The sequence below is a fragment of the Penicillium malachiteum genome (assembly GCF_028827825.1).
Source record: "Penicillium malachiteum strain IBT 17515 chromosome Unknown utg000002l:1.0-8849297.0:1.0-8852440.0, whole genome shotgun sequence".
In the NCBI taxonomy this organism is placed as follows: Eukaryota; Fungi; Ascomycota; class Eurotiomycetes; order Eurotiales; family Aspergillaceae; genus Penicillium; species Penicillium malachiteum.
In genome coordinates, this window is record NW_026643095.1 from 4,616,718 (window position 1) to 4,627,405 (window position 10,688).

Here is a 10,688-nt window from a genome sequence, read left to right on the forward strand (position 1 = left end):
GATATATCATAGTAATGCCAACTGGTGCCAATGTCAGTGACATCCACTTCAAGTTCCTAAGGACTAGGTATCCAGATGTCAGCTCTTTATGTTAAGCATCGACATCTCTATATTACTCAATCCTCAATATATATCGACTCGGAATTATACTATGAATATACAAGAAATATCTGGATATGTTGTATGATCTATGCCTGTAGATGGTAGTTTGCCCCAATTGCCACTAGTCTTGGCATTCAACCTTGGAACCTCAAGATATCTGAGCTCCGCAATTCTCATGATTTGACTTAACCTCCTACTGTCCTCACTCCTCCGAGGTCGAAAAGGCACTATTTGCTTTCATATGCGTCATGAGCTTCACCATTTAAACATTCTTTAAAATCAATCATCTCCAAAATCCAACCCGAATACCTATCCTTGTGATCTTCCTCGAGAATTCCTGCGCATCATGGATAATAAAACCTTCGTGTCGGACTCTCTTATCCGCCTCACTGGCGCGTCAGATCCTATTGCCGTGGACTTTGTACTCGCAGAAGCCAGTTCAGCAAAGTCCGTATCCTCCCTACAAGATAAACTGGTTTCCTTCCTAGATGGCAGCCCAGACGAAATTGGCGCATTCTGCGGCCAGCTCTTCTCCCGTGTGGGGAAAGCGGCTGGGCCTAGTAGCGCTGGGACTTCAAGTACAGCGAATAAAGCATCTACGAAGAAGAAATACAGTATGGTGGATATGGGCGAAGATGATGCTCAAGCGTCATTGGGACCTGTGAACGTTGAAACGAAGCGCGATCGACGAAGACCTCGGGATCGGGATAGAGATTATGACCGAGAACGAGGCAGGAAGGATGATTTAGATTCTCAGAGTCGTCGAGAAAAGGATGATAGTCGCAAACGAGATCGCAGTCGTGATGCCGAAAGTCGCGATCGACCGCGATCCAAGAAACTGCGGAAGAAGGATGAAGATTTCGATGATCGCTGGGGTGATGAAGAGATTCCGGAAGAGGAGCTATACTCTGATGCAGGCCAGGACGACTTTGCTGAATCCCCCTCGAAACGAACGCGACTTGAAGATGGATCCGCCTCTCCACGCTCTGCATCCCCCGCCGACGATATCGATCCCCAGACGAAGCAAGAAATTGATCGGCAACGTGATCTCCGCGAGCGAGATGAATTTGCGAAACGGTTGGCCAATAAGGATGACAAAAAATCTAAGAAGATCGTGGAGGACCGCTCCCGTGACGGTGAAGCTGCACGGCGTCGTGCCTTGGCTGATGATGCCAGCGCTCGCGCGGAAATGATGCCTGATTTGCGACTTCGCTCTCGTCAGGAATATCTCAAGAAGCGAGAGACGGAACGTCTGGCGTTGCTGCGTCGGCAGGTTGCGGAAGAGGCTGGTGAGTTGCGCGAGAACCCGAATCTTACTCGTCGCGAGAAGGAGGAATTCGCTCGTAACAGAGAAGTCCTGCGCATCGCGGAGGAGCGACTACGGATCGATGATCATCGCGATGGATACATGATGCCGGATGATTATATCACAGAAAAAGGCAAAATTGATCGCAAAAAGAAGGAAGATGCCCTGTACAAGCGCTATGTCGAGCGCGACGAGTCAGGTCAGGAGAAATTCGTTACAGAGCACGAGGAATGGGAGCTGGAGCAATCCGCCAAGGCTAAGGCCCAGATCAGCAAGCCTGAATTTGTCGATGAAGGAGATTATGAGTATGTGTTCGATGATACACAGCAGATCAACTTTGTCATGGATACCAAGCTTGAGGGAACCCAGAAGGTATTGACTCAGGAGCAACGCCGGTTCAAGGAGCAGTTAGATGCGGCTGAGAAGAAGGCTGCAACTATGGAGGAGACTCGCAAGAGTTTGCCCATCTACCAGTTCCGAGACCAAATCATCCAGGCAGTGCATGATCACCAAGTGCTGATCATTGTTGGTGAGACTGGTTCTGGAAAGACCACCCAGATCCCGCAGTATCTTCACGAGGCTGGTTATACCAAAGGTGGCTTGAAGGTTGGCTGCACCCAACCGCGTCGAGTCGCTGCGATGAGTGTTGCTGCTCGTGTTGCCGATGAAATGGGAACCAAGATTGGAAATGAGGTTGGATACGCTATTCGATTTGAGGACAACACGAGTGATAAGACAGTTCTCAAGTATATGACCGACGGCATGCTTCTCCGAGAACTGTTGACGGAGCCTGATCTCAGTCAATACTCGGCACTGATGATTGATGAAGCTCACGAGCGGACGGTGCCTACAGATATTGCATGTGGTCTTCTCAAGGATATTGCCAAGGCACGACCCGATCTGAAGCTGCTCATTTCTTCTGCGACCATGGATGCACAGAAGTTCCAGAAGTATTTCAACGATGCACCTATTTTCAACATTCCCGGTCGAAGGTACCCTGTCGACGTACACTACACCTCGCAGCCCGAGGCCAACTACCTTGCAGCTGCCATCACAACTGTCTTCCAGATTCATGTCTCTCAAGGCCCCGGTGATATCTTGGTGTTCTTGACTGGTCAAGAGGAGATCGAGGCAGCCGAACAAAGTTTACAAGAGACAGCACGAAAACTGGGTAGTAAAATACCGGAGATGATTATTTGTCCCATCTACGCCAATCTGCCATCCGATTTACAGACCAAGATTTTCGAGCCCACGCCGCCCAAGGCGCGCAAAGTGGTTTTGGCCACCAATATCGCTGAAACCAGTTTGACCATTGATGGCATCGTGTACGTGATTGACCCTGGATTTGTCAAGGAGAACGTATTCAACCCACGAACCGGCATGGAGAGCCTGGTGGTGACTCCTTGTTCCCGAGCCTCAGCTAACCAGCGAGCTGGACGTGCTGGACGTGTTGGGCCTGGTAAATGCTTCCGACTTTACACCAAATGGGCGTACTACAACGAACTCGAAGAGAACACGACCCCAGAGATCCAGCGCACAAATCTCAACAGTGTTATTCTCATGCTTAAATCCCTGGGAATTGATCAGCTCCTTGACTTCGATTTCATGGATCCTCCACCAGCCGAGACAATCATCCGCGCACTGGAACAGTTATATGCTCTCGGGGCTCTCAACGACCGCGGAGAACTGACCAAGGTCGGTCGACAGATGGCTGAATTCCCGACAGAACCGATGCTCGCCAAGTCGATTCTTGCCGCCGGGCAGTATGGCTGCGTTGAAGAAGTCCTCTCCATTGTATCTATGCTAGGCGAAGCCAGCGCACTATTCTTCCGACCAAAAGACAAGAAGATTCACGCTGATAGCGCGCGCAACCGATTTACCGTGAAAGACGGCGGTGACCACCTCACCCTTCTTAATATCTGGAACCAGTGGGTCGACTCCGACTTCAGTTTTGTGTGGGCGAAGGAGAATTTCCTACAACAGCGCAGTCTTACCCGGGCGCGTGACGTGCGTGATCAACTTGCCAAGCTGTGCGATCGTGTCGAGGTCTCCGTTAGTACCTGCGGAGCTAATAACTTAATGCCAATTCAAAAGGCGATCACTGCTGGGTTCTTCCCTAATGCAGCACGTCTTCAGCGTGGAGGTGACAGTTACCGCACTATCAAGAATGGGCAGTCTGTATACTTGCATCCATCTAGTACTCTGTTTGAGGTGAATCCTCGGTGGGTGATTTACTTTGAGCTGGTTCTTACTAGTAAAGAGTATATGCGCAGTAATATGCCATTACAAGCTGAGTGGTTGGTGGAAGTTGCACCTCATTATTACAAGAAGAAGGATTTGGAGTCCTTGGGATTAGATCGTAAGGTGCCTAAGGGAACTGGAGCTACTGGAGAGAAGAGTAAGACTTGAGTCAACTCAATTGCTGGTTGTACATAGTACTATTTGAAGAATAAAGTCATGTTCGATTCAAGTTATAAGTTACAATTACTAGAATAAGTCTATTAGAATAATTGTATAAAACACCTGGGCAGTAGCAGTACCTAGGTATGATTGTATTACATATTATATAATAGATCTTCCAAGGTTATAACCAATCATATTATATGTATTAGACCGCGGCATAAACTTGAAATGGACCTCGGTTTCGGCCCCGCTTTAACTCCCCCAGACTTCAATGTTCCCCCATCTTCATCTTCATCCACATTCCAACTTCAAGTTAACTCACTTACCCAAAATACTACACATACATCATGTCTCAATTATTTACTCCCGCCGATGTGGCCACCCACAACAACGCCGAGAAAGGCATGTACATCATCATCGACAACACAGTTTACGATGTAACCAAGTTCGCGGATGAACACCCCGGAGGCGCGAAGATCTTGAAGCGTGTTGCTGGAAAGGATGCTTCTAAGCAGTTTTGGAAGGTAATGCCCAGAACCAATCTGTGATATGATATGATATGCAATATACAATACACCTGTATGTCGGAGGCTAATTCCATCTTACTTAGTACCACAACGAATCCGTGTTGAAGAAGTACTCGCCCAAGTTGAAGATTGGGGATGTTAAGGAGGCTGCGAAGCTGTGAGAATGGAGTGCTGGAACTGGAACAATCTTTACTAGAGACTCAGAGGAAGATAGAAGGGGATATCATACGGTCTCGCCATATCCCTTCATCTCTGTCTGAGGAGTGATCAGCCCATGCGGAGAACGTCGATCATAGACTTGGATGAGTGCTAGCGAGGAGCCTGTGAATTATACCCGCGCTTTTGTTTATATTTGAAGATTCGTTATTAGAATTTCAGGTTGAATTTTGGTTTATTTAGCTTATATTCTCCCCTGAATTCATACTCTTACTACATACATAGTACATGTAGCCTTTGTTAAGTTCCAGGAGCTCAGTCATGTGACAGGCTTAAAGATCAGGAATCCTGATCATCTCAACCTTGGAAGTGTTTACAATTACAAGATTTACTATAGGATCATGATAAACTTGATAAATAATACTCGAACCTAGCTCATTCAAGCCATAGTTAATTCAACGCCCCTCTTCGCTATGTCGGTCTCCTTTCGCACAATGGTATCAACATGGTCCAAAAGCGCAATTTTCAAAATAAACAGTATAGTATCAGAAGTAAAAGAGAAGAAAAAAAAAGTAGATCAAAATGATGTAGATCAAAACAAGAAATATGATATATACAATTACCCAGTAGAAAGAAAAGAAAGAAAGAGGGATATCGAGAATAGAGAATGGTAATCCAGACCGACGCTCAAAGAATGTAAAAAGAAAATCAAAGAATGAGAATTGAATTAGAAGCCACGGAAAGGATCATCCGGTCGGAAAGACAGTTCGCTTTCATCAACAGAGGGCGCATCATACTCATAACGACCATGACTCAATTGACTGGAAGTCTTGCGTACATGTCGAGAGCGAGGCTGTGGCGGAAGACGAGGTCGATTAATCTGTTCCGCATGGTGATCAATAAAAGCCTCCATGCGAACAGTGCCCATATCGAACATGTTGCTCTGCGTTGTGTTCATAGTACGGCCACTAGCCTCGGATGTCCGGCGACTGGTACTGCTGGGACCACTTCCGATGCCAATTCCAACACCCGGAGGAAGACCCGGTGGTAGTGTAGGTGAGAAGTAGGTCTCCGCGGAGCCGGCAGTCGTGCCGCTCTGTGCGGTGCCTTGACTGGAGAAACTGCGTATAGCGTGGAGTGCAGGAGGGCGAGGTGCCGTGTTGCTGCGTTTGCGATTATGGTGATTATGATTAGAAAAACGGGGGACATGAGGTGCGTCGGCAGCCATTGAATTAAGGCTCTCCAGATCACCGGCGGGTATCTCAGGGACGGGCGCTGTGGCCCCAGGGAAAGAGCGCTTGCCCTTGGGCATAGGTCGTGGACGACCTTTTGCAACTCGGATGGAATCGCGGATAGGATTGCGACGGAGAGTCGCTCGTGAAGGGATGGGAGATTCGACCTCCTCTTGTGGCACTGGTGGTAGTACCGCTAGGTCTTGGATACCCATTGAAGAATGACTAAGGAATGAGAGTGCAGTCAACCAGACGTAGTGACGTTCGATGGTGAGTGCGGTGAATTTGAGAGCCCTTTGTGGGGTCAACACGAGAATAGAGCGATTAAAGGCCTGAGCCCCGGCTCCGGAGCCCTTAGGCATTGGATTATCATCTTTGACATCCAATACTGATTGAATAGTGACTATCACCGGGTTAGATATGATCTATGATCAATTGTGAAGAACGAAGACTTACATTTTCGGCCACTCTTGCCCAGCAAGGCGGGTCCACTTGTTGGCTGTTTACTACTCCACATAATGGAGCCTTCGTACGGAGCAAGCCAAACCCATCTTTTATGGCGCACTCCGCTGTTGGTGATATTGGCGGATACTTCATCGGGATTCCGTCCCTCCCAAGAATCCTTGAACTCGCCCATACCGAAAGACTTGCGGCGTCGAACATATTTGAACATCCATTCACCAACCATAGTCTGGGCAATGGCATCAACTACACTCGTCGGTTGCACGCCACCAACTGAGTTCCGTCGCTCATGGTCCCAGTTCATAGAAGGCACAGCTTGACGATGGGAGGATCGCTTCGGAACCTCCTGGCGCACGCGAGGAACTGTGATATCATCACGGGGAAGAGGGGGCGGGCGATAGGGAGGACTGCTGTCGAATGCAAATGGAGATGCTGAACGGGTGGGAGACGAGAGTGTTTCTGGGTGCTCAGTGATTTCGCTTTGGGACATCGCAGCTGCAGAGCGGACTCGGCGTAGTGTTGGTCGGCGAACCAGGGTGGTGCGCGCACCACGATCAGAGAACTGTCGACCCGCAGAGCGAGTTGGGCTCGGGGGTCCATCACTGCCATTCAATGGAATATTGCGCGAGCTAAGGCGAATTGGTACCGGGAATGGAGGGGCAATGCTTGAGCCTGCACTGCCGCTTTCAATGCTTGGTTCACTTGGACTGCGGGCACGGGTTCTATGGTGGGCTGCTGCTCCACTTGAAATCATGGCCATTTTGCGCATACCAGGCTGTCGGCCACTTGAAGCTGTCCGTTGAGTCGCACGAGACGAGGCGCGACCAACATCAGAAGGTCTGGACTCTGGGTCTGAGAGATGTTCGTCAATTTCGGGGAGAGTCATTTCATCCAAGCTTGTTCTTGATTTAGCGTTGACCAACTTGCCACGACGCAGGGTATAGGAGGCAAAAGGTCGATTGAGAAGTTCGTCATCCGTGAAGATATCTCGTTCTTCTGCCTCAGGGCCCTCATCATCACTCAATTGTTCGAATCCTGCAAAGAGGCTGCTTGAACGGAAGGGCCGTCTTAATCCAGATACCAAATCGCTTGAAAGAGGTCCATTGTCGTTGTTTCCAGGGTAGGCCTGATATGCCTGCAGGGGCTCCGAGTGTTGGGCTCGCGGTGGTTTCACAGGACGGTCAGCGGTAGAAGGCCGTGGTTGATTCCTTTTGGCTGAGCGAGGAGGAGGAATAGGTGCCCGATAGGGCTGGGCATTCAAATTCGCCTCTTGAAGTTCAGATGTGGTGGGCAGATCAGGAATGGCCGAAGGCAGGAGACTAGCCGGAAGCTTGACTGGACGTTTATCAATGCGAATCTCTTCAGTCTGAATGGCGATAGACCGTCCCTCGGTATTTGATCCAAAGTTGGTTTGAACAGACATACTCTTCGTCTGCGGGGGAAGAACAACGCTATCGCGGGGAGATGCTGGTTCAGAACCAGGTGGATGAATTGCAATCATGGGAATATCCATTTGTGATGGAATATCACCAGGGGATAACAAAGTCTTCACATTTTCCACAGGTTCTGGAGTTTCCGGAGCTGGATCAGTCTGGGTAGAAGCCTCTGCCATCTGAACTGTCTCCACTGGTTCCACGGTTTCTTCTTCGTCTTCATGCTGAATAGGAGAATCGGGCACCTTGGGCGTCCATGGGGGACTAGGCAGTTCGCCCATGGTTTGAACAGACGAGGACACCATCTCAACTGCGATTGTGAGGGTGGAACAGTCCTTCATCTCTGTGACATCGTTGTTCTCATCACTCTCGTCGTCTGCATCGGATGCTTGATCGTCGTCGATTCCTTGGTTGCTCACTTCCACGCTCTCTGGAATTTTGGGGGACGCTGGAGGCGAGTACTGAATTCCAATATCACAGTATTCCACAGGTGATTCCCCTGAAGCTTGATGTAAAGAGGGAGTTTGTTCGAAAGCACGGTACTCCGTCGCAGCAGAGCCTGTGCTTTGCATAGACAGCCCAAGGATCCTCCGGGCCTTGAATGCCACCGAGTGGGAAGCTTCTGAATTGACAGACATAGGTCGTTCTTCGGGAAGAGCTTCAGGTGACTCAGGACTCTCATCCTCCTCCGTTGCAGCAAACTCCTCTTCCTCATCGAATGCCAGTTCATCGGCGAGATTGACGCCTGAATCACCCTTTCCAGGGGCCATACTGATGACCGAGTACCGAACATTGTGGAAATCAACTTCAGGGTTATCCTCGTTGGAGGTTACACTGGTCATGCTCGTACGCCGACGACCTTGACTGCTCGAAGCCACACTGGCCGTATCGCTTCCCTTGACCTTGTTCTTAGCGGCAATATCATTTTCACTATTTTGGGAGTGAAGTGTTTTGGCCTCTTGGGCAGCAGCAACCTCATTTAGTACCGTCTTGAGACGACCTTCCACAACATGGATCTTGCGCTCCATATTCCGTCGTTCATTGTCCCATGATTCTCGGTCACGGTCCCACAGCATCTGTGTCCGCTCGACCTCCTCATCTCGATGGCGGGCCTTCTTTTGCGCATGCTCCAACTTTCTACGGACATCATTGATGTTTTCCACCGCCACATCCCGCTCACGAGCAAGTTCCGTAATTGCAGAGGATGTTCCACCTTCTAAAAGTTGAATCTGATGTTTCAAGGATCGAGACTCACGCGCAGCCTCGGAGAGGTTCTCCCCGAGGGTCTCGCATTCAGTTCGTGATTCATCCAAGCTTTGTTCCAATGAATCGATTGCTTTGGTTTTATTTTCAATGTCCCGCCTCAACGAAAGAATTTCAGAAACGAGGGACGCATGGAGAGTAGGTGTGATGCGGCGGGCATCAAATGGTGATAATGTATCTTCAATAATGTCGTCATCGTCTGTTTGCCCATCTGGCGAGAATGCTGGCGTGGGGAGGCCGGGTGGAGAGGAATCTGGTGAGGGGGACGAGTTTCGACGACGCCGTGCTGGTCTAGATCTCGATCTCGATTTCGATTTCGATTGAGCTCGGGAAGATCTTGACAGAACAGGAGACGGTTCGACCATGGAGGTCTCCGGGGACTGAAGGGCCGAGGCCATGTCGCTACTGCGCCTTATAAATTTATGTTCGGGCCCTTCAAACCATTACCTATGGTTCGTTTTCCTGTGCTGGCCAGAGCACGTCACGGATCGATCCCATGAATCGTTTACTGTAATTCGATCATTCATATAGGAAGGTTGTTTCGACAATGTATAATGTCTCGTCAATTTGCGTGTTTTTGATCGGCCGTAATGAAAAGGAAAGAATAAAAGTAAATCGTTCAACAACGGATGCTGTGCAACAACCAGTTAGCCACTGGATACAACGCAAATGCGGGACACACAGGTGGGTGTGAGGGGAGCCAATGCGGCCGTTCATAATATGCACGGAGACGTCTAGACTTATGAACTCACAGAAGATGTAGAAATAGGCGTCAGTACTGAGTAGAGTTGGGGGGTTGGGGATAGGGAAGAGATGGATCAGATGTCAACCCCTTGAACAAGAAAAAAAAGAGGGTCGATCGCGATTACTCGAGACCACCGTACTTGTATGACGGGGACACCGGAGAAGGTGGACACACTTGACTGGGTCTTTGGGATTTAGGAGATCTGCTAACCAGCCTTTTGACAAACAAGGTAATGATCTGAGACGGCCGAGTCGAAGTGGTCTGTTATTACGTAGATTAAAGAGACGTATCTTAGACCTTAGATCAGCCTTGCCAGTGTCGGAATCGTGCCGGATGCGAGGAGCATAACGGGGCCATGACCATGCACGAGAAAAAAAAAATAGGCACAGGGGTGTTCGTTAGGGGGGGGGGGGCATGGGGAAGCTAGAAACCCACCCGATTAGCCAGGACGCATGATGCTCCACTAGATAGCTGCCACCCAAGACACTAAGAAGGCTAAGAAGTATGGATTCTGAACCGGGTTAGGACAATTACCCGAAACATCAAATTTATATCTCGGACGTACTTTGTACAAGGGGATGTTGTTAGGAGAAGGGGAACCAGGGGATGGAGTACGTATTCCGTGAATAATGTTGAACTCTTATCTGGCAATTTGTGAAAAAAAAGAAAAGAAGTCTTGAATACCACGGGGAATTGAAAGTTCTGGAAAGGATTTCAGAAAAAAAGAAAAGAAAAAAACATAAAAACACAATGGATATTAGAAAAGTACGAGGTGGAAAAAGTTAAAGTGACATTGACATGGGTGTCAAAGCCCATCTCATCCTCGAAAAATTCAAGGAAATCGGGGAGGCAGAGGCAGGCCTTGGAAAATTCAGTGATCGCCCGAGTCCGTAGCTCCCAGCTTGGGGAAGGTGTTCGTCTGGAAGAGCTGGAAGGATCCACTACGCGTATGGATCCAAATAACGCGTCCAGCTTCATGTCGGCTGAGCACAAAGAACAAAGAAAAAAAAGAATCACCCCTTATTTCGGAGGTGATTGTAGCAATCTCAGTGGATAAAA

General features: G+C 49.0%; 3 protein-coding genes across 3 annotated transcripts; 2 read left to right on the top strand and 1 right to left on the bottom strand.

Annotated features, from left to right (window-relative positions):
- Nucleotides 1-448: 448 nt before the first annotated feature.
- N7483_004727 (putative mRNA splicing factor RNA helicase (Cdc28)) lies at nt 449-3,817 on the top strand (the record flags this gene model as incomplete). Its single annotated transcript, XM_057088164.1, has 1 exon — nt 449-3,817. One exon carries the CDS (start codon nt 449-451, stop codon nt 3,815-3,817), a length of 3,369 nt encoding a protein of 1,122 aa, XP_056947993.1.
- Nucleotides 3,818-4,158: 341 nt separating this feature from the next.
- On the top strand, nt 4,159-4,499 carry N7483_004728 (cytochrome b5-like heme/steroid binding domain-containing protein; the record flags this gene model as incomplete). Its single annotated transcript, XM_057088165.1, has 2 exons — nt 4,159-4,335; nt 4,422-4,499. 2 exons carry the CDS (start codon nt 4,159-4,161, stop codon nt 4,497-4,499), a joined length of 255 nt encoding a protein of 84 aa, XP_056947994.1.
- Nucleotides 4,500-5,221: 722 nt separating this feature from the next.
- On the bottom strand, nt 5,222-9,282 carry N7483_004729 (putative nuclear migration protein; the record flags this gene model as incomplete). The annotated part of the gene is made up of 2 exons (XM_057088166.1): nt 5,222-6,129; nt 6,183-9,282. 2 exons carry the CDS (start codon nt 9,280-9,282, stop codon nt 5,222-5,224), a joined length of 4,008 nt encoding a protein of 1,335 aa, XP_056947995.1.
- Nucleotides 9,283-10,688: the final 1,406 nt, after the last annotated feature.